Source organism: Natrix helvetica (assembly GCF_964273705.1).
Source record: "Natrix helvetica genome assembly, chromosome: 1".
Classification (NCBI taxonomy): Eukaryota; Metazoa; Chordata; class Lepidosauria; order Squamata; family Natricidae; genus Natrix; species Natrix helvetica.
Window position 1 is genome coordinate 21,918,407 of NC_138548.1, and position 22,820 is coordinate 21,941,226.

Consider the following 22,820-nt stretch of genomic DNA (forward strand, 5'->3'; position numbering starts at 1 on the left):
GTATTTGTAAAAATGAGGGTCCTGAACATATGGAAGCATAAATGTCTATGAGGCTCTGAGTCATCCAGGACACGGTTGTCCCAAAGGTGTTTTTTTTCTCTCCAAAAGGCGACAGGACTTTCTGGAAGCATAACATCTCCAAAACCTTGCTTCCATTAAAATGAGTGGTTTACAGATTCGCCTTTATGCATCCCTGTTATGCCCCACCCCTCATTTTGCTTTCACACACTCCCAAGATCTGTTATTTCCTACGCAGTGGCTCAGTGGCTAAGACACTAAGCTTTTCAATCAGAAAGGTCGGCAATTTGGCGGTTCGAATCCCTAGCGCTGCATAAGGGACTGAGCTCCCGTTACTTGTCCCAACTTCTGCCAACCTATCAGTTCGAAAGCATGTAAAAATGCGAGTAGAAAAATAGGGACCACTTTGGTGGGAAGGGAACAGCGTTCTGTGCGCCTTTGGCATTGAGTCATGCCGGCCACCTGACCGCGGAGACATCTTCGGGCAGCACTGGGTCTTCGGCTTTGAAATGGAGATGAGCACCACCCCCTAGAGTCGGGAACAACTTGCATATATGTGCGAGGGGAACCTTTACCTTTAGATTCAAAGAACTTGGTTTGAGGTCTCCCCTCCCCCATTCAAAGTTAGGAGTCCTGGAAAGAACTATCTTCTAAATGGGTCATATGACCTAATGATTAATGTTTTTCATACTATGGAGTCCAAGTGCTACAAAATGAGCAACACCTTCTTCAAGAAACAGAAATGAAGAGAATTGGGGTGCACTGGAAAAATACATGTTTTTTTTAAGTGTGAGCAGAACCTCCAAGAACTGTCATTAAAGTAAATTAATGAAATAAAAGGGATATGTTGAGAGCATGAAAGCACCACTTGGGGGAATTCTTTAAGGAATGACACTTTGCCTGTTCATATTGGATCCAGTATCTCATTTACATATGTGATCCTCATTTAGTGATCAGAATTGGAATTGGCAACTCACGTTGTTCACTGAATCAGTCTCTAGCAGTGAAAGTATGACTTGAGGTAGTCCTTGGCTTATGACCACAACCAAGTTTGGAATTATGCCTGCCATTGTGATTGTTAAACGATGCACTCACATGACAGTCTCATCTAACGATCACAATTTGAGCTTCGTCAGTTGCAGTTGTTAAGTGGCCGTGCAGGGATGCCTCAGGGAATGGGGGAGACCGTAAGAGGCCTGGTGCCCACTTGCATACCAAAACCTGCTACCCATTGGGAGGCAGTGGGTGGCCAGGCCCACTGATCCTCTCCCTGCCCCACCAATACAATACAATACAATACAATAGTAGAGTTGGAAGGGACCTTGGAGGTCTTCTAGTCCAACCCCCTGCCTAGGCAGGAAACCCTATACCATTTCAGGCAAATGGCTATCCAACATCTTCTTAAAGACTTCCAGTGTTGGGGCATTCACAACTTCTGGAGGCAATCTGTTCCACTGATTAATTGTTCTGTCAGGAAATTTCTCCTCAGTTCTAAGTTGCTTCTCTCCTTGATTAGTTTCCACTCATTGCTTCTTGTTCTACCCTCAGGTGCTTTGGAGAATAGTTTGACTCCCTCTTCTTTGTGGCAACCCCTGAGATATTGGAACACTGCTATCATGTCTCCCCTAGTCCTTCTTTCTCTTAAGCTAAACATACCCAGTTCCTGCAACCGTTCTTCATATGTTTTAGTCTCCAGTCTCCTAATCATCTTTGTTGCTCTTCTCTGCACTCTTTCTAGAGTCTCCACATCTTTTTTACATCATGGCGACCAGAACTGAATGCAGTATTCCAAGTGTGGCCTCACCAAGGCATTATAAAGCGGCATCAACACTTCATGCCTGTTCATTTATCTTTCCATCATCTTGCTCCCATCCTATACGCTGGCGTCATTCCTGTAATGGTTTGGAAGGCTCTTTTTCCAAATTACAAGGCAACAATGGTGCTTGCTAACTTTTTCTCCTCTGGAGAGAAAAACACTAGCAAAGTCAGCCTTCTGAAAGGCCCCGAGCTCTTCGGTGTTTCAGAATGTGAGGGCTTAGACCCGTTAGCATCTTCTCCTCTATAACCCACCTCTTTTGCTAGTGTCTTCCTCCTCTTTGGCTTTGCTAACATTTTTGCCAGATACGAGCATCTGTTCATCCAGTGTGCAGGATTTCCCCTCCCTACACGGAGCAGAGGGGAAAATCTCTCAGCATACCGGGAGAACAAACCTCAAATCTTTTAGTTCAGTTTGCAACATTTCTTGACAGCTTCTCCGGAATCTGGCAGAGAAGTTTGCAAACGATGATCATGTTATCGGAGGGCCCTTTGGCAATCCACTGTAAATAAGAACAGGTTGCTAAGCACCAAAAATGCACTCATGTGTCTGGAAGGAGATCCGCAGTTGCTTTATAATGCCTGTAAGTACTTTATAAGCTGCAAAGCAACTGTTCTGTGGCTACTTTGACTGTGAATGGTTACCAAATGACTGGCTGTCAATCAGGAACTATTTCTTATGATCTTATTTCAGCTCTCCTTTGCTTTACAAACCTGCCAAGGTTGTAAAAGCAAGAATTAGTCACAAAATTACTTTTTTCACCACTGTCATAACTGCAAATGGTTGCTAAACGAGGCAGCCACTAAACATCTATCCTGCTTCTAAGAAACGTGGATCAACTGTAAAGTTGGTACACCAACGGAAAAGAGAGGAAAAACAGATAGAAAAAAAAATTACTCGTTTGTTCCAAGTCTGCTGGGGCATACTTTTTTTTTTTTTCTGGTAAAGAATTTCTCCTTTCCTTCACAGTTGCTCTGGAAATTACCTGCCCTCTGATTCAGACTCCTGTGATTTGAGGTTTAAGCTTCAGGCAGCATAAACTCTTTTACTGCCAAAAATGCAGCTCACTCTGAAAAACCGGTTTTACAGTTGCAAGTTGCGACAACTCAGGTTAGATTAATAGGCATGTTGACAACTGACTTCAAGACCTTCATAAGATAAAACAAGAGGATGGTATCCTTCCAGGATTCCTGGATTTCACAACTACCCTTAGGCTGCCAGACTATCCTTCACCCCCCAAACTATCAGAAATATTTTCATCCTGCTACCCAAAGGTGCTCGGACTGTGCAGTCCTCCCTCCAGCTGATCAAGATACCGGTAGAAAGGAGGAGAAAACCAACCTCAATGAGAAGCTGACCACCACTTTCTCTCCCCACATCTGTTTTTACAGGGCAGAGGAAAAATACCCATTGCTCAATTTATAATATATGGTGAAATGGTGGTGGGGTTGTCACGTCTTGGCTTCAAAGCCGGATGGGGATGGGAAATATTGCTCAATTTTTTAAAAAAAAAAACCTTGGCACATAATGGTTTGATTAGAATGGGATTCAGAACAGTATGTATGACTGCTTGTCCTTTCACCTTATAAGATTTTTGTGCACCAACATCAAGTGGGTGTGTATTGCTATGATTCCAGTGGCAAATGTTGCAAAGAACTGAAAGTTTCCCCTTGCATCCACATTGAAGTATTTCTATGCAAAATACTGCATAATATTTCTGGATGATATATAAATCCACTGCAAACACTCGAGTTGCTGCTAAGCTGGCTTCTATCAGAACCAGTCAGAACCAGTCAGAACCTTCATACTAGTCTAAGAGAAAATTGCCAACGATAAACATTTGTCCACAAAAGTAATCCAGGAGGGATTGAATGGAACATAATAATTCATTTGAATACTGAGAAGATGCAACATGTACAGAATTTATTCCTTTGGTATGACAACATCAACAATGAGCAGACAACTTCCTGATTTATGGGATCTGTCCACCCCCTGCTATCGCACCCTGTGTGCTGCAGGTATCTACATGAAGTTGGATATGAGGTTTTTATAACAATGCCACATTTGACTATTTATTACAACAAACTGTACATTGTTGCCTGTCCTGTTTTTTGTTGCATTACACAATTATTAGAGGTACAACCCTGTAACATCCTATTTTGTACTCCATTTGGTCACCTAATGCTGTTTAACTTCAAATGGTCACTAAATGAACTATTGTGAGGACTGCCTGTATGTTTCTTCCAGCACTATAGTTCAAAACTCTTGTGCAAAGTCCACCTCTTGTAGCATGTATTAAAACAGAGAAGACCAGTAAGTAATCATTTTAACTTCTATCTCGAAATGTGACTATATCGCCCCCAATGCCTATAGGCCCATTTTGCCTGAATGTTAGCAAAATGCTCTAACAGTAGGAACAGTCCAACAGTGAAACCAATTAATTAGAGAGAAGTGTTTGTCCACATCGCCATTTATTAAAGAAACTTTAATTTGGATTCCTAAGGCCCAGGCTGAATAGGGTGTCCAAGGACATTACTTAAAAAATGAAAATTAAGAAAGATGTAAGTAAATTAAAAGCCTGGTATGTCACAATTGAGAAATTCAAAATAAGCCATGAGAAACAGACTCCATATGACTCCATTACTGTAATACAGTATACAATATTATAATTTCCTCATAAATCATAATTGCTTCCTCAAAAGTAAGACGTTTATAATTTTAACTGAGCTCACTTAGATGACTTTATTCCCAGCTAATAAGGCTAGCCAACAGTTGACAGGAAAATATTTTACCTGCTGTTCACATATTAAAAAAACACACACATTCTCATTAAAAATATTCATTTGACCAAACCATATTTTAATCATTCTCCAAGGCTGTTCATTAAGCCAATAGTTTGGTTGACATTATGGTTCACAATCTCTCTCTCTCAATATACTGTATATAGTTATTTAAAAACCCAACCACCTTACAGCTAAACTTAAAGCCGAACAGAAAGCAGTGATTGCTTATCTGCATTGCACATCTGACTTCCCGTATTTTCCTAAAACACAGTTAGCATGCACCTGGCCTGTGCATGTTTTTCCCTTTGTACAATCAGCTTGCAACCAGCACTAGCTTCTCACCACCTCCTCTATTTATACAGCAGAGGGTTGAGGCTCCCACTGCTTTCTAAGAGTGTATTATTCTCTTTTAGTGCATGACCTAGATAGCAGTGATTTATTGCCAGAGCACGAGAACTTGGGGTACTGTGTGATGCACACTGCAAATCTACCTCCAATATCAGAGGATTTAAACTACTCCCCCAATCTAGGAGGATTCGTAGCTCTTAAGCTCACTGGCTGGAACAGAGGGGTCAGCTGCAAAGGAAAATTTTTTGTGAGCGCCTCTTCTGAAGGCCTTCTGGAAGCCACATGCCAATAAGTGCAGACAAAATGAGACCCAACCTGTAGACAAGCAAGACTTCATAAATAAATAATCTTCAGTACAATACTGGTTCCTGTCAAATAAAAGGCATTCCTTCATGTCCTAGCCAGCAGGAAAAGTGAACTCCAACCCCTGCAAAATTCCTGTGGCTTAACAGGAAGCTTCAAAGAAAAGCTGTTCTTCAAGAGAGCTTTCCCACTTCCTTTCAGATACTCAATCCGACTGGGCAAAATCAAAGGGCTCAAAGGCTTGACGGAAGTCTTGGACTGCAGCGATTTCTTCGTCCCGTCCTGTCTGGCAGCTTCTCCAGTCTGCCCGCTCAGGCATGCCAAGGATGGCCTCACTGGCCAGGACCTCCCTGTGGAAAACAGCAGAATGCAAACTAGTGTTACTCTATCATCGTGCGCCAAGTTCCCAATACTGAAGACTGCTTAGCCATATATTCCAAAGTTCGCTTGATGGATCTCCACTTGAGGATAATGCATAGGGGTAAATAAAAGCTAACGAGGAAGAACAGATACCCCCTCCCCCAAATGGTGACACAATCCCAACTGAGAACAAAAACAGGGGTTAGCAACTATGAAGCTACAGCTTGTCTTTACAGCACTCTTTCATTCCATTTGATAGGCAAAGCCCAGAACAAAAGGCTTCTGAATGGTCTATGTAATAGTTGGTCTTGGTTATTCTGTAATCTTTCTGTTATTCTTTTTTTCTGCTTCTGGATGTTTATTGTGCTTTGCTTTTGTTCTCTGTGTTTTTTATGTTTCTATCCAAATGTAAGCTGCCCAGAGTCAATCAGTGACTTGGGTAGCCACTTAAATCACACTTTAAAAAAAAAGAGAGAGAGAGATATTAAATAAGTAGAATAAACTAACCTTCCAAACTGCAAGGGAAAGTTTTTGCTAATACGATGGAAGAGTTTCTCTCCATTATCAAGCTCAACATAGAAATATGGTGTCCCTGGCTGAATTATCTGAAAGACAAGAAGCATTTCCATGTAGCAATATTTTGTTCATTCCCTTCCAAAGAGGAGTCTGTTTGGATGATTTAAAAAAATGAAACAAATGAGCACACATGATACAATACAATACAATGATCTTTGAAACATGTGTACCAGGCTGCCAGGAAAATGAAAACGTGTGGCAAAGTTGTGGTGCAGCTGGATATTTGCTCAGTAAGCAATTTTTCATTCACATCATTCAGGATGTGACAAAACTGGATTAAGGCTTTAATCCTTTTTGTGAACTCATAGGTCTTTTTAAGCAGGTAGTTTTTAACAAGTTACAACAAATATGGGCTAAAGTATTTAGGGACTAAAGTAATGCTGGTAATTTTTTATTTGTTATTCTGGTTATAGTTAGATGTAATATATTGGCAGAGATGTTCTTTATGAGAGAAAAAGGTTTGTTAAATTACAGAAGGACATGTGACAGGGGTGTTGTGAAAGGGACAGCTTTAATTTGGCTTTCTTTAGATGTAATTCTTTAGAAGTAATTTAACTGCAAGAATTACTGGCCAGTGGCAATAGCTGTTGGAACTGAGGACCCTGCTGCTAGAAAGTGCTCAGACTGAGGAAGCCTGATACGGGAAACACTCTCTGATAGTATGTAACATGTAATAAAAATAAACACTGGAACCTCTGACTCAGTATCCTGCCATCTGCTTAGAAATAAAGGAAATGGGAATATAAAAGAACATGCTAGGCTGAGATCCAACTCTTGCATTCCCAGATTCCCTTGCAACAACTCTCTGAGATAAACAAAGAAAGCAATAGCTTGACTCTTACTTGTTTGAGAGCTGAATGTTCTGGTATCTCTAACAACTCAATGTGACGTTCCTCTGCTTGACTTATGAAGGCTTCCTTAATGTCTTCAGTAACACAACAGGCCTGGGGTACAGGAACAACCTAGAAGAAGAATATTTTCACAGCACTTAGGAATGAAAAAAGGTAGTTAAAAAAAGCAGTATTCAAGGCAACGTAAGAGCTCCATCATTGGGTCCAAAGAAGACCCTCAGCAAAGGTTATCATCATGATGAAAGGCAAATGCCTCTCTTGCAGACTTAAACTTATGAACGTGAAAGAGAAAATCGGCTGTGGGAGATGAAGTACTGAGGACTTGTTTTTCTTCTGGAGTCCTCAGTTCTCTTGCCTCACTTATACTCTCTGTGGTAGCCAGATGCTGTTCAGATACTGTTTCTGATCAGCCAAATAGAAACTACCACAATATATTACTAGAAAAACATGATGGTATAAGCCGAACACTGTCTATGAAGAGAATGTACAGGTAAGGTTTATACTGAAGAAAGGAAGGATATTCCATGATTCTTAGTGCTGTTAAAAGCATCAAATCATACCCCAAATATTCAGAAATGTTCACTAAAATTAAAATTTAAAAATCCTGCAAAGATAGAAGTGCCTCACCTGGAGCTGGAGGTGTTGGCTCCTATAATTTCTTTCATAAATCACACACCTTTTCCCTTTGGCTTTGAAGAATTTTTTCAGCACAGACTTGTACTGTTCAAATTCTTCCACTGCTTCTGAACCAAGCTCCACCATTGACTGATAGTGTCCAATGGGCAAAATAAGGACATGATCAGGTGACAAGCCCCCTTTGGCAAGGGCAAGGTAGCACTATAAAAGGAACCCAAGAAACAGTGGTGAGAACCATTAGCACTCCGTAGCCAATCCCTTCATGCTATTCATGTTAAACCGATAGGAACTCGATTGGCATTGTGAAATGTTATATTGTCCGACTCACAAAGAAACAAAAGTTACAGTCAGAGAAAACTCTTTTAAAAAGATCATTAGAAGTTTTTATGCCACTTTATTGACAGAAGAACCAGAGAGAAAACGGATTATCATTAAATGCAATGAGGATTATGCAGGATGGTGCCAAACAATAATCAAACAATTGTGGAAAAAGAGAGATTGTCAACATCTGTTTAACGGTGACAGAAAAATGAATTATGAATAACTTTTAGGAATGAAAAACAAATACTCTGCTTCACATCAGTCTGATGAATGAACAATAGTCGAAAGAGCTGCCACTGAAAGTCCAAATCTACTGTACATTTTGAGTACCTTGTATTATATATAATTCAGCCCTCTCATCTTTAAAGCACAGACACTGGAAAATAGATACTTACATGAGTGCCAATGGTCACCACTAAATGCTTCTCAACATCTGGGCTGGCAAGGCAAAACCAGCAGGCGGCTGTCGGCAATGCTTTAAAATCAGAGAGGAGATAGGTATTAGAAACTCAGCAGTGACTTAAAACAGGACATCACCAATGACTTCTATTAAATATTTTAACAGATCTTTAGAGGTCCTTGAAGGCTAAGATCGGTCAAATGGGCCTCTTTCCCTCCTTTCTCTACTCTGTCACCATTAAGGAAAATGCTTTAATGCACATTCTGCTAGATAATATTTCTCAACATACAGCCAAGAGTTTGTCTCAATTTTTTTCGGATCAATGATAAGATACAGTGAGGCGAGTCCTTTTGGACTTTCCCAAGCACCTTCGTTGTTTTGTGCGAATGTAATTAAATCTGCTGGTGCCCCTGAACAGTTTCAAAACAATATCAAAATATTCTACTCTTAGAACAATACAAATGGGATCCCTACACTAATTTATAAAAATGAAAGCTCTGTAGCCAACCTTGGTTTAGCCTATTTGAAGCCCTGGGTGCTTTCTTGCTCAATATTTAAAAGATAAATGAGCCTGGCACTCACGGGGCTTGAAAGGCGACCGCTTAGGTGGACGTCTCTCTTCACCTTTCATAGGCCGTTTCTTTCCTTTAGACTTGTTGCTTAAATCGAAAAAAAATTGGCTAGCAGGCTCCTCCTTTGGAAGCAAGGGAAAATTATTTGTTAGGGCAGAGGGAAAATCTAGAAAAGATTTGTTTTCATGTGTATTTCAGCTTGACACGTTACACATCTGGATTAAAGCTCTTTTTGAAAAGCAGCTGGAATATGCAGAGTCCCTAATACAAAATAAACAAATGTATGTGCACGCGCACATACACATACATGTATGAGTGTGAAATAAAAGAAAGAATGAGCGTAGCTTTTTTTTTTAATTTCTAAGGAATGCTTTAAACCCAGAATTTTTAGGAAATTTGGAAAATTGCCTAGGATCAACTAACTAACCAAAAAATGATAGAAAATCAGTGCTACATGGAAGAAAGAAAATGGGGAAGTGTGTCTGGTTTCTGCTGATGCATCCACAGCCATAGATCTACTCCAAATGTCACATAGTCCTAAAAATGTCCAGCAGAAGAGGCCTGACTCATTAAAAAAGTTGTACACTTCTAAGAGGATTATACCAGAACTGGAACCCATTCATCAGAGGCAGTGTGTAGCTATCCCAGGCCATCCAAAACAGTGTTACAAGTTCAGCAAGCCTAAGGGATTGGAAAATATGAATGCTGAATCCCTCTACCTTTGCATCTGGTAACAGATGTGCAAATTTTTCTCCATCCCCAGGCTTTCGGTATGGGTTCTCAGTGGTATCTTGGGGCTGCTTGATGAGTTCTGCAGGATCCACTGAATTCATTGGAAGAATGCTGAACGCGTAGAGATACTGAGGGAAAGAAATAAAAAAAAGGAATAGAGCCACAGCAGAAAACCTGCAGGATATTGTTTAATGTTTAAGCGCTTTCTAAGAATAGACGATCAAAGTATGTGCTTTCTCAGCCAAACAATGAAAATTGTGTTATAACAAAGTTACAAGAGATGTAGACACACATACATTAATGAATGAATGAATGAATGAATGAATGAATGAATGAATGAATGTCAAAAGGGAAGGGACACCCCAGATTGTACCAACTGAAATAGCAACACTTATTCACACACTGCCATAAGGTCAATTTGGTTTTGGCTTAGCTGATTTCAAGAGTCAAGCCACTGCAATTGGCAAACCATATCACAGCAAAAGCAAGAGAAGAAGCAAAGTAGCAGAGGCAATTGATAGATCCCAAGGGAAAGTATGAAAGATTTTAGGGGACCTGAAAGAGAGACTGCCTATGCCAAGGGAGAGATTAGTAGGGAATGTGCCTACTGGCCATTTTTTGTGAGACTGGCTATAATCCCAATGTGCTCAGAAGCACTAGTATATTGGGTACTCCGGCATAAACTGGTGGGCTTTGTGATCTGTGAGAGAAAATACATGAAGACTAATAAGGCAGTTTTTAAAAAAAGGAAATTAACAATTAAAGAGGAATCTCATCCTTCAATGCAAAACACCAAATGCAAAGCAACTTTTGGGCTTCTTTTAATGGAAGCATTATTGTAGTAATATTTCTTGACCAAAATTAAACTACCTTAGGACAAGAAATATAATCAACTTGGATGCAACCTGGTTATGTCTCTGTTCAGTTCAAGTATGAAAAGGCAAAAAAGTCTCTGCTCACCTTTCTTTTATCCGTGTTGCCAACATTGGCCAGGGCGATGAATCTGCTGACATGTTGTGCAGTTTCTTGAAGAACAGCATGGTTTCTATAAAAAGAATTTTGCACAGATTTTAGAAAGAATCCCCTGATCTGGAAGATATTAAATTGCCTTGAAGAAAAGAAATGCAACAACTCTTTAAAAAAAATCCGTTCGCTGTTGGAAACTTCAGTCTGTATGTTTATGTGAGTTCCACGTAAAGTTGTCCATGTAGTTTAACTAATTCCATAAAAAGTTGCTTATGAGATTACTTCTCTCAAGAATGGAGGGCAAGACTATAAAAAGTTACTATTTAATCACTATGTATTATCTCCAATATCAGAGGCAGCACGCTTTCACATGGCAAATTCTTGGGGTTACTACTGAAAGGTGTTGGCATGTCCTGATCTTGCTTGTGGATTTTCTGTAAATAATTACAGGTACTCTTCAACTTGCAACCATTCATTTAGCAACCATGTGAAGCTACAATGGCACTGAAAAAACGACTGAGGGATCCTTGCACTTACAACTGTTGTAGCATTTTCACAGCCATGTGATCAACATTCAGGCACTTGGCAAATGGCATGCACTTATGACAGTTGTAGCAACTTGGGGGTCACGTGATTGGCACTTGCGAACTTGCCAGCTGGATTCTGACAAGCAAAGCCAATGGGGGAAGCCAGATTCATTTACTGACTGCATAATTCACTTAACAATTCACTTGCATAATTTGCTTACAATTTTTGACAGTCATAAAATCAGGTGTTAACTCACTTAACAACTACCTTGTTTAGCAAGGGAAATTCTGGTCTCAATTGCAATTGTAAGTCAAGAACTCCTTGTAGTCACTGTGGGAACAGAATATGTGGTGGGCTTTGTTTTGATCTAGTTTATCTCTTTTCGTAGCCTTTTATTTATGCAAATTACTTCATTAAGTACTGAGACAACTTTGCTGCAGTTTTAGAAATGGGTTTACAGTGTATAGCAATTATTAGTCAAGAATTCACATACCTATAAGGAAGCCTTTCATAATTGACTTTCTGGAGACCAGCAAAATGGTATCTGGGCTTTAAACTTGCAGCCAGTAAAGATACTAATCCTGAACCACATTTCATAGAGTTCACATCTCCCTGTAAAAACAACAACAGTCACACACACATGCACAAATATTTAATGTTTATTTACAGTGGGTTTATATATAGAAAATATATCAACAATGCTTCCATGGTCCAAATCAAATAACAACGACTTATTAAACTGGTTTGCTGCCTGACTCTGGGTGGCTCACAACAATCAAAAAGATTTCATTCAGATCAATAATACTTAAAAAGATCAAGCCAGTTTGATGTAGTGATTAAGACGCTATCCTAGAAATCGGGAGCCTGTAAATTCCACATTCCCTTAGGCAAGAAAGCCGGTTGGATGACTTTTGGTCAGTTGCTCTCTCTTAATCCAACCCAGTTCATAGGGTTGTTGTGAGGAAAAGAGGTGGCAAGAGAATTCCGTATGCCGGTTGCCTTTTTATTTTTACCCACACCCACTCAAGGAAGGGGAGGAGGGAGAAATAGATAGATGGAGTAAAAATGTAATAATAAAAATGCAAACACGATATATTGAGGGATCTCACTCTTCCTTGCCAAAGCCTGGGTGAAGAGCCAGGTCTTCCCAGTTCTTCTAAACAACATCAGAGCTGGTACTGGACTTATCAAAAAGGAAAACCTCTCTTAAAAAATTCCTGTAAGAATGTCAGTTGGTCTTACCTGAACTGCATGTCTAGAAGCGGTCGTGGGAGGAGTCACATGTGGTATTAACACGGCCCATTTGCCCGGAGACTGAGGTAAATTTGAAGCCACTCCCTCTGCTTCCTCCTCATGACTCCCCAGATTAACCGATGGTCCAGTCCAAGAAGAGCCTGGGAGGGAAGGGAATAAGAACAAGGGACAACAACTCCCTCCCCCCAGGCCTGACTGACCAACTGCTAAGCCCCCTCAGGCCCCCCCATGTGCAGATGCGCACAGTACGGGCGGGAAGTGACTCCTCCCACGACCGCTTCCAGACATGCAGTTCAGGTAAGACCAACTGACAGTCTCCAAAGCGAGGCGTGGGAGGAGTCACATGTGGGACGTACCAAAGCTAGATGTCCATGGGAGGGAATCATTGGGCCTGAGCCCCCCTAGTGTCCAACACACTTTGGAGAACCCAGCAGTAATGCCTAATGAAAGGAGAAGGTGAAGCCCAAGCGGCCGCCCTGCATATGTCCTCAAGGGGCGCCTGGGTAGCCCATGCTGCAGAAGTAGCTGCACTCCTGGTAGAGTGCGCCATGATGCCCTCAGGGACCGGAATTCCCCTTGCCTCATAGGCCTTAGTGATGGCTAACCTGATCCACCTGCTGATGGTGGCGGGTGATACCTTTGTCCCCCTGGAGGAAGGTTGGAAGGATACAAAGAGCACCTCCAACCTCCTGAAGGCTACTATGCGCCTGAGGTAGATGCGCACGGTGCCAGGACCTCTCCCTTTCTCTGGAAGGTGCCGAACAGAAGTCTGGAAGCACCACCTCCTGAGCCCTATGGAAAGAGGTGTTGACCTTGAGCAGGAAAGCGGGTCTAGCCTGAGTACCACCCTGTTGTCATGGAAGGAGTACAAGTCTGCCCTGGTAGATAAGGCGTTGATCTCACCTTAGGCATCCAGCCCGTAATGCCTAATGAAAGGAGCCTGGCCGAGGTGATGGCTGTTAGAGACACCCCCTTGAGAGTCAGGAGCTGAAAGGATACCTCCCTCAGAGGCTCGAAGGGTGCCTCCATGAGAGCCTGGAGCACCGTGGGCAAATCCCAGGTGGGAAACCTATGGATGACCGGAGGCCGAAGGTTAGCAGCTCCTCTGAGGAATCTATCACCGGATGTTGGGATAGGGATCTAGATCCCTCCCCCCCAATGACTTTGGCTATGGCTGATACCTGCCTCCAGAGGGTATTGGGAGCCAGCCCTTTCTCCAACCCATCCTGGAGGAACTCCAAAACTTGCAGCGCTGAAGCCGAGGCAGGATCTACCTGGACTGACCTACACAAACTCACGAAGGAACTTCAGGTCGCATCGTAAATGCGCGTGGTCAACTTCCGTCGGGAAGCCTCGATGGTCCTGATCACCCTGGCTGAGAATTGGGCCTCCCTCAGTTGCTTCCGCTCAAGCGCCAAGCGGTGAGCTGGAGCCACTCCAGATCCGGATGCTCTAGACTCCCCTGGCACAGAGCTACCACCTCCCTGGGGATCCTCCAATGAGGTTGAACCGACAGACCCACAAAGTCCGTGGACCAGAGCCGTTGGAGCCAATGTGGCGCTACCAGAGCCAGTTCTACCCTCTCTAGCAGTAGCTTCCTCAGAACCCTGGGAAGGCGAGGAAGGGGAGGGAAGGCGTAAAGGAGTCCGGACGGCCATCTGCAGCGAAGGGGTCGACATCCACTGCTCTCCGAGCTGGGAACCCCGAGATGAATCTCAGAACCTGGGAGTTTGACGGGGGTGGCAAAGAGATCCATTGTCGGCTGACTGAACCTCTGACAAATCTGCTTGGGATGTAACTGCCACTCCCTGTGGTCCATTGTCTCCCTGCTGAGCTAATCTGCCTGTCGGTTGTCCATCTCAGAGATGTGTTCCACCTGAACCGATAAGAGATTCCGTTTCGCCCAGTTGCCCAGCCGGACTGCCTTGTTGCGTAGTGCCAAGGAGTGTGTGCCCCCCTGCTTGTTCACATGGGCCTTGGTCGCCACATTGTCCACCAGGATATGCTGACCGACCACTGCTTCCTTGAAGTACTGAAGTGCCAGATGAATCGCCCTGAGCTCCAGCCAGTTGATGTTCATCCGCAGATCCATGGGCGTCCACCTGCCCTGCGCTATCTGGGACTGCAGGTGTGCCCCCCAGCCGAACAGACTTGCATCTGTGGTCAGGACCAACCTGTCCGGCTCCCTGAAGAGGGAACCCTTGGCCAGAGCTGAGGACATCCATCAACGGAAGGAGAGAAACACCTGGGGTGGGACCAGAACCTTGAAGATGGCGTCGCATGTCCGGTCTCTCTGGTGCGGTAGCAGGAACCACTGTAGTTCTCTGGCATGAAGGCGAGCCCAAGGCACTATCCCGATGCAGGAGATGAACTTGCCCAGGAGCCTGGAGAGAAGGACTACGGGAACAGAATGTGTGCTTTCAGCAATCCGCAAACAAGGTAAGGCGGCTGCTGATTGGGTGATCCAACCCTGAATCACTTGTTTCTGCGGAAGGGACGGCCACCACCACCCCCTCCTCAAAAGGGACATCTATTGGGCTGTTGGTACCTGTATCTGTCCCTAGAGAAACTCCTATCCCCCTGCCTGGGATATCTGGGTGCAGAATACCTCGGCTGTTGGAAGTCCTGTTCAGGGGGTCGGTATGAAGACCCCCTGGGTTAGGGCACGGGGCGTTGGTCAGAGCGCTTAGTCGTGGAGGGGAAGACCTTGCTCTTATTCTTATCCTCGATCAGGATAGGGTCAAGGGATGCACCAAACAGCTTGTCTCCCGTGCATTCCGCCCCCGCCAAGTGCCACTTTGCCCGAGACTCTGCTTGCCAGTTGCGCAGCCAGAGGAGGCGCCTGGAAGCCACCGAAGAGGATAGGGCTCTGGAAGAATACTTGATCACATCCAGCATGGCGTCAGCCGAAAACTGAATGGCCGCCATCAGTTTCTTGATGTCCTGTAGTAGCTGCACGTTGGAAGCGGGGGTTCTATCGCGAAGCTGCTCCAGCCAAAGCAGAGTGGATATGTTAAAAAAAGAAGCCGCCGCCGCCCTGATCGCCCACGTTACGGCCTGAAAAGTCTTGCGTAGGACCATTTCCACCTTCTTATCTTCTGCTTTGAGACAGTTAGAAATATCACCGGTCACCACCGCAGAAGCGGAGGCCAGCCCAGCCACTGGGACATCTATGGATGGAACCTGCAGTGCTTGAACAAAGGCTGAGTTAAGATGATAAAATCTGTGATCATTACTGCCTGGGGTGGGAAACGTGCCAGGTTTTGCCCAGAGATTTGAGCACCTCCATAAATAAATCAGGTATAGGAATCTCCTCCTTTTCAACTTGTGGTTTATAAAAGGGGCCCTTCTTGGTCCCCCCACTGGAGGTAGAAGCTGTAGCGGCTTGGAGCGGCTGGAGTGGAATCCAGATCTGCAGTAGCCCTGGCCTTGCGAAGCAGGGAACCAAACAAGGCGGGAGGGAACAATCCAGCAACAGGAGGAGCCTCTAGAACCTGGGAATCTTTGTCCTCAGAAAAGGCCACATCCTTCTGCCCCTCTTCCTCTAAACCAGGCGCCTCACTTGCTGTGGAAGGGGAATCCGATCTGCGCTCTCTAGCTGCAGAAGATTGGGGTTGGTCTGGATGACCTCGTGGGGTTCCATGAGATTTTCTTCTAGAGGCTTGAAATTGATGCTGCATGCCCGATGAGATACCCTGAGCAATGGCATGGGCAATCGCATTTTGAAAATCCTCAGAAAGCTCTGGATAAGCATGAGAGAGGCTGGGAGGCTCAGCAGGCTGAGGAGCCAGGAGTGGCCTGGGAGAAGCCCTTGCCCTGCGGCCAAAGGGATCTCCCCAATGTCCTGAAGACTGGGCTGGAGACAGAGGCGGGGATAGTGAGCTAACCTCCCTCTCCGAGCTATGTGGAGAGTCTGGGGAGCCCAGTCGGACCCCTGGTAGGGGTAATGGCTGAAGAGGAGAATGTGACCTGGATGGGGAAGTACTGACCTCCTCCCTAAGCCTTCTGCCTGTCGCTCTGGTAATGTGGGGCTCTTTGCTAGGAGTTCTCTTCCTAGCCGATTTAGAAGGGGCCTTCTTAGATGTGGGCCTCCCCTCGATACAGAGGTTGCCCCCCCGGACGGTCTCCTCTCTTGGATCCGAGTCCCCTGGTGATCTAGGGGCAGCCGCCTCCCCATTCCTCGCAGCCTCTGCCCTCACTTTTACTTATGGACGTTGCCTTCTCACCTCCTCTCTATTTCAACCGGCTCAGCTCCTGTGCGTGGTCCGGAGCTCCTTTGGACTTGCGTGACCCGCTGCCTCACTGCCAATCGAAGGGCCCTCCCCGGATTACCAGCAGAGCACAGGCCTGAAGAGAGGCTTCTTCCTTCCTGGCGGTGCTTCTGGATGCCTGTGGCAGCTGGAAACAAGCACGCCAATCCTTGCGCCCCTCCACGTGTGTCTCAAGATGGCCGCCAACCAAAATGGAGACCGCCGACCACGCGGTCCGATGCAAAGCTGGCTCCGACCGGGCCGCTTGTTCCGTAGCTTCTGGAGCTGATCTGCGACCCCTACAGATGGAATTAGGGGTCACGTGATACTGCGCTCTCCGGTGTGCGGCCTGGAGCCTCCCCTTTAACTGCCCAGCAGTTCGGGGGCTCCCTTTTATGCAACAAGTCCGGCTTGTGCAGGTAAAAAGCAGAAATTTAGACAGCACAGAGATCCTAGGAGAGAGGTGGGAGGAATCACAGATGGAAAGGAACAAGACAAGATACAAGGAACAAAAAGACCAAGTGGAGAGTCAAAAAGTTACTCCTTCTGGGCCGAAGACAGGTTAATCTGGGGAGTCATGAGGAGGAAGCAGAGGGAGTGGCTTCAAATTTACCTCAGTCTCCGGGCTAATGGACCATGTTAATACCACATGTGACTCCTCCCACGCCTTGCTTCGGAAACTAGTAATTGTTATTCTATATTCTTGTGCCCGATTTGCATTTAGTATTCTTTTATTTTACCATGGATTATTATTAATGATAAATTTTATTGTGTCATTCTATACAGTCAGCTTTTTCTACTAGGTTGATGTTAAAAATCAGAGTTATACTCACTGCCACTCTGGTACATTCCACTTGCAGACTATGAGTCTTTGGGGAAGACATAAATCCTATCGTAAAATTCCTTTTCATTTCCAATGTACTACTTACTGGGCTGTTGCCAAAGGCCTCTACCCCCTTGGGCCAACAAGAGGTGAGCAAGATGTCCACACCTTTGAATTTTGAGGTGGATTGCAAGGAAGTCTTGAGATCAATCACATCCTTAGCACTAAAACAATGTGCAGGAGCTGGATCTTCTGTGGATTCAATTCCACTGAGATAAGCAATCTGAAGTCCTGAAGCTCCACTGAAGACACCTTTGCGTCCTATGCATATAATGGTACATGATTTAGGCCAGAGAATTTGTAGGAAACACACACTACTGTACACTCAAATATAAGGAATACCTAATCCCAAACTATGTATTTTAATTGATAAAGTAGGATTTCTGTTTTGTGCTAAAAGATATGAACTTCCCCCTTGACTTGTCTTTGATTAGAAGACACATGCAAATATGTCAGTGATTCACACAATTTTCAACTCTCTTGTGTTCTGGTTTAGCACAATATGTAAATTCAGTGAGTTTGGCATACATAAAAAGTCAAACACAGAAAAGATTGAAAAAGTATCACATTTTTTCTTCTTAAGAATGGAGTTGCAAGATTACATGAACCTGAGCCTTACTTCCATCTCCATACTGAACGTTTGAGCTAGTCAAACGTTACACCTCTGTTTTGTGAGCTGCATTGGTTACCAATCTGTTTCCACATTGAATTAAAGGTACTGGTTTGACCTTTAAAGCCCTACATGACATGGAGCTGAAGCAGTTGAAGCACTCTCTCTCTCAGATTACATCTGTCTGTTCCACCAGATCCAGTAGAGGGCCTGCTGTGGGTCCCATTTCATGTGGGCCTTTTTTTTTGCTGTGACTCTCATTTTATAGAACGTCTCTTCCCTTGAAGTAAGGCTGGCCTCATTCCTGGAGGTACCTCCAGACCTGGCTTTGCCAGCAGGCTCGGGGACCCTGGGGGATTGGCAAATATTGAGATGAATCCTAGGTAATTAACAACTCCTCTTTACCTAATCTTTTTATTCTGTTTGTGCCTTTTGTAATTTTAAACTTTTTTTTTTAGTATTAACAATATTAATTTGTATATTTTGTTTTTCACTGGGCAGTGTAAAAATATGAATGAATAAATAAATAAAACAAAATGTCTTCTTTCCTGTAGTTTCCAAGGCATGGACAGATACCAGCAGTTTTCCAAACTGCAAATAAAAGCTAGACAGAACTACAATGAATAGATATATCAACCCTGTTTGGGGGAATAGAGAAACAATTGTGGATACTTCAGAAAATTCACATTCTGATGTTTACAAAAGTACATTAATTAAACAAAAAGGGGGTTAGTCAAAGATAGTCACAATCCCAGCAGCAATCAGGTCTTTCTTGCCTCCTAGGGCCTTAATGAAGCCCTTTGATCTCAGGAATTATATGAGCCAGTGCTCAGCTATGCCTAGCAAATGCCTACTACATTACCACAAGAAGCTTATATGAGAATCTTGGAGAGGGCAGAAATTCCAACTTCAGTTATTTATACCCCAAAATTAACTCATAAAAATAAAACTTTCAGGTTACCTAGATAAGTGATGTTCTCAGCTAGTTCACATCCGCTGACATCAGGAAAACAATGCACTGTTTCATCATTATTGGCACCCAACACGTATGTCTGTATAGGAGCTAAAGAAGAACCCCCCCTCCCCAAGATTACAATTGAAGAAAAAAAAACACAACAGAAATGCATTCTATTTAGTATGAGCAAAATGTTTTAAGTCAAAGTTTTATTTTATACATTACATTTATTTTAAATTTAAGAAATTCCTTGCTATTTCAGTATATTCTGAGGAAGGATCTTTGTGCTTCATGCAAATGACAGTGAGGATTTCCCCTGTTATCTACTACTTAAAAGCATCCTCTCTGTATTTTTGAACAGGAACACAACAGAAATATATAACTACTGTATAATTCTGTTCAGTACAAACTTATATGGCTTCTATTTTAAAAGGATTTTCTCTATTTTTCCTGGGGCACAGAAGTCAATTGATGTTTCATTTCTAGCAGGTGCAGCAATCTGCTATTCTATTTCTCTGTGTATCTGACAGTCACAATTTTGCCTGAATTAAATTGAAACATTTATACTTTTGAAGTTGTATATGTTCTATGAGCTTCTGAATAAGTAGATTAATAACAAAAACTGTAGTTATGCATGTAGAATGTTATGTGATAGCTGTTACATTAGAGTAATAAAATAAAATACAATACAATAGCAGAGTTGGAAGGGACCTTGGAGGTCTTCTAGTCCAACCCCCTGTCTAGGCAGGAAACCCTATACTGTTTCAGACAGATGGCTATCCAACATCTTCTTAAAAGCTTCCAGTGTTGGGGCATTCACAACTTCTGGAGGCAAGCTGTTCCACTGATTAATTGTTCTAACTGTCAGGAAATTTCTCCTCAGTTCTAAGTTGCTTCTCTCCTGGATTAGTTTCCACCCATTGCTTCTTGTTCTACCCTCAGGTGCCTTGGAGAATAGTTTGACTCCCTCTTCTTTGTGGCAGCCCCTGAGATATTGGAACACTGCTATCATGTCTCCCCTAGTCCTTCTTTCACTTAAGCTAGACATACCCAGTTCCTGCAACCGTTCTTCATATGTTTTAGCCTCCAGTCTCCTAATCATCTTTGTTGCTCTTCTCTGCACTCTTTCTAGAGTCTCCACATCTTTTATACATTGTGGCGACCAGAACTGAATGCAATATTCCAAGTGTGGCCTTACCAAGGCATTATAAAGTGGTATTAACACTTCACGTGATGTTTGTTTTGATATGGAAACCAGCAGTATGCACATTTAATTTGTGATCAAAGTATCAGTGGGAGTAGGGGTGGTTCAAAAAGGTGGGACAAAGTACTTTATAGAAATGTTGAGAATTTATCTGAATTGACTATAGAAGAGCAGCAACCCAATTTCCTCAAGTGGTACAGCCCAGACATAGTAAGTAAAAATGAGGTCTAAGGTGCAGTGACAGATTTATGAAAAAGATTCTACTACAGGGGCTGTCAGTAGGCCAACAAGTCCAAGTGAACAGTACTTTCCTTACCTTTTTTTGCTCCTGTTTGATAATCTTTCCATTCTGAATCTTGAGCAGAGCCAAAAAAGTTTCCCACACATACAAGGAACTGCAAGAACATTTCATACAATTTTTATAACACTGATTGGAATAACCAAAGGATTCATTAAGATGAAAACCTCATCTTTAAAGCGCTCCCTGAGCTATACATTGGCCTATTCAATCTGTGATACCACAATGGCCTTCCTAGCTATTTCAGCAAGGCCATTTAAGTATAGTAGTTGTTTATCAGTACTATACAGTTGAATTTTAAAAATGAAAAGATCTACAGTGCACATTTACTTATTTCAATATTTTCCCCTTCAGGAAAGATTTAAAAATCCTACTTCTTAGCAATTTCTGCTAAAGAGGCATAATAAGCTAATTTTAGGATCAAGAGTTCAGCTAAGGTAATGACTTGAAAAATCTATATGGACAAAATGCCGACAAATTTTTGGGATGAAATAATTAGAAATATAAAAACGAACAAAATTTTGAGGTGACATAATGAAATATTTTTTCAAAGCAGAAACAAAGGTGATGAATTCAACAAGGATAGTGCCAAAGGTGCTTTTTCAAGAGGCAACTAGACATCTAGTTTTTCTTTTGAAAACATTTCACTTCACATCCAAGAAGCTTCTTCAGCGAGAAGCTTCTTGGAGGAGAAGCGAAACGTCTTCAACAGAAAAACCAGAAAGTTCAGTTGCTTCTTGAAAAAGCACCTTTGGTGCAACATGATCAGGATGACTGAGAATCTCCATAGACATTTAGCTCAACAAGGGTAGCTTTAATATTATTTGTGTATTTTCTCCATAATGCATTCTGCTGTTTTTTTTTTTTTAAAAGTGGTGCATTATTATCATTGTTTTATCATAATGATGCTTTAAATCAGTTGTAATTCACTTAGAGAATTTGAGCTATTGAGTGGATTAAAAAGTTTAATCTGTTGAAGTCATATAAATAGCCTGGTGCAGTATCAAAAAACTATCAATTTGATATATTGTAGCAAGCTATATTGAAATATCAGCTTTGGAACTGTATCCTGCCTTATAATACCATTAGTGGAATTGCCACTGCTGGTACGACAAATTCTATCTCCTCTATGCAGCTTCTCAGTTTTTTTAGGTGGTGGAATAGACAAAGTGGTGATTGTCTGGAAAAAAGAAGAGAATCCAGTGCTGACATAAACAATGAATTGATACCACATTTGGCAGGTACTGAGACAGACTGGAAGGATTATGTAAGATTGAAGTATGTTTCATTCTGAAGTTTCAGTGCTTGGGGATGTTATCCTATCCTACTTACATCAAATGCTCCACTTTTCTTCTGAACAGCTTGAACTCTGGAATATAAAGCTCCAAATTTTCCTTCTACATCTCCACAGGCCAACCTAAGGAAAGAAACCAGCATGTCTCAAGCAGAGAAAAAGGCCCTGAATCAACAAACTATGGCAGAGCAACAGCAGGATAAAATAATCCCTAAAATTACTGACAAAAGGATTTTTAAGTGACCATTTTGGGGAAAAAACATGCAGTGAGGTGGGCCAGAGAACTCAGGAAACATCTCCATTCCCCAGGTAGCCAGAGCCCTTGGAAGGAAAGCGTGGGCTTCTCAATCTTTAATGACTTCGAATGAAGAGATATGCCAGGGGTGGCTATGATGCTCCAGTCACATCATTCCCCACTTAGCTTGCCTGGTTTTTGAAGCAGCCAAGATTTTAAAGTCGGTTTTCGGGCACCAAACGAAGACCCAACCTGGGATCTTCTGATCCCTAGATCAAGAAACGCTGCTTTTAAACTATCCCCTCTTCCAAGCGGCGCGTGGATTCCAGAGAAAGGAAGTAAAGCTCAGTCATTTGCGGCCTTTTTTTTACACTCCCTTTAAGACCAGGAGCTGGATTTTTATCCTGCCGAGATTCCCACACCCCCATTTTAATAAAGTAGATGGACTTTCTTCGGCCAACCCTCTTCCCCTCGCCCTTTTCCTCACAGGCGCAAAGGCTTCTCCGGCGCCATCACAACCGCAAGCACTTCCGCCCGCCTTCTCGGCGCCGTGCAACAGGCAAAGGGCTCCGCCGGAAACGCGAAGGAGGCGGGTGGGGGCAGAGTCCGTTCCGTTTTGTTACATGC

General features: G+C 43.1%; 1 protein-coding gene and 1 long non-coding RNA gene across 4 annotated transcripts in view; one reads left to right on the top strand and one right to left on the bottom strand.

The window, feature by feature from the left end:
- Nucleotides 1–22,820, top strand: part of LOC309383025 — a 904,876-nt gene that overhangs the window by 48,431 nt on the left and 833,625 nt on the right. The window lies entirely within an intron of this gene.
- CWF19L1 (CWF19 like cell cycle control factor 1) lies at nt 4,287–22,810 on the bottom strand. 2 transcript variants are annotated; one of them, XM_081937028.1, is made up of 14 exons: nt 22,681–22,810; nt 21,997–22,081; nt 20,683–20,761; nt 19,169–19,270; nt 17,644–17,858; nt 11,704–11,822; nt 10,677–10,761; nt 9,704–9,844; nt 8,995–9,106; nt 8,408–8,487; nt 7,683–7,892; nt 7,047–7,166; nt 6,136–6,233; nt 4,287–5,618 (listed from the first exon to the last, which is right to left on the bottom strand). In XM_081937028.1, the coding sequence occupies exons 1-14, from the start codon at nt 22,704–22,706 to the stop codon at nt 5,474–5,476; spliced, it is 1,617 nt and encodes a 538-aa protein (XP_081793154.1). In that variant the 5' UTR covers nt 22,707–22,810; the 3' UTR covers nt 4,287–5,473. The 2 variants fall into 2 exon arrangements, with proteins under 2 accessions (XP_081793154.1, XP_081793155.1); XM_081937029.1 differs by lacking the exon at nt 7,683–7,892.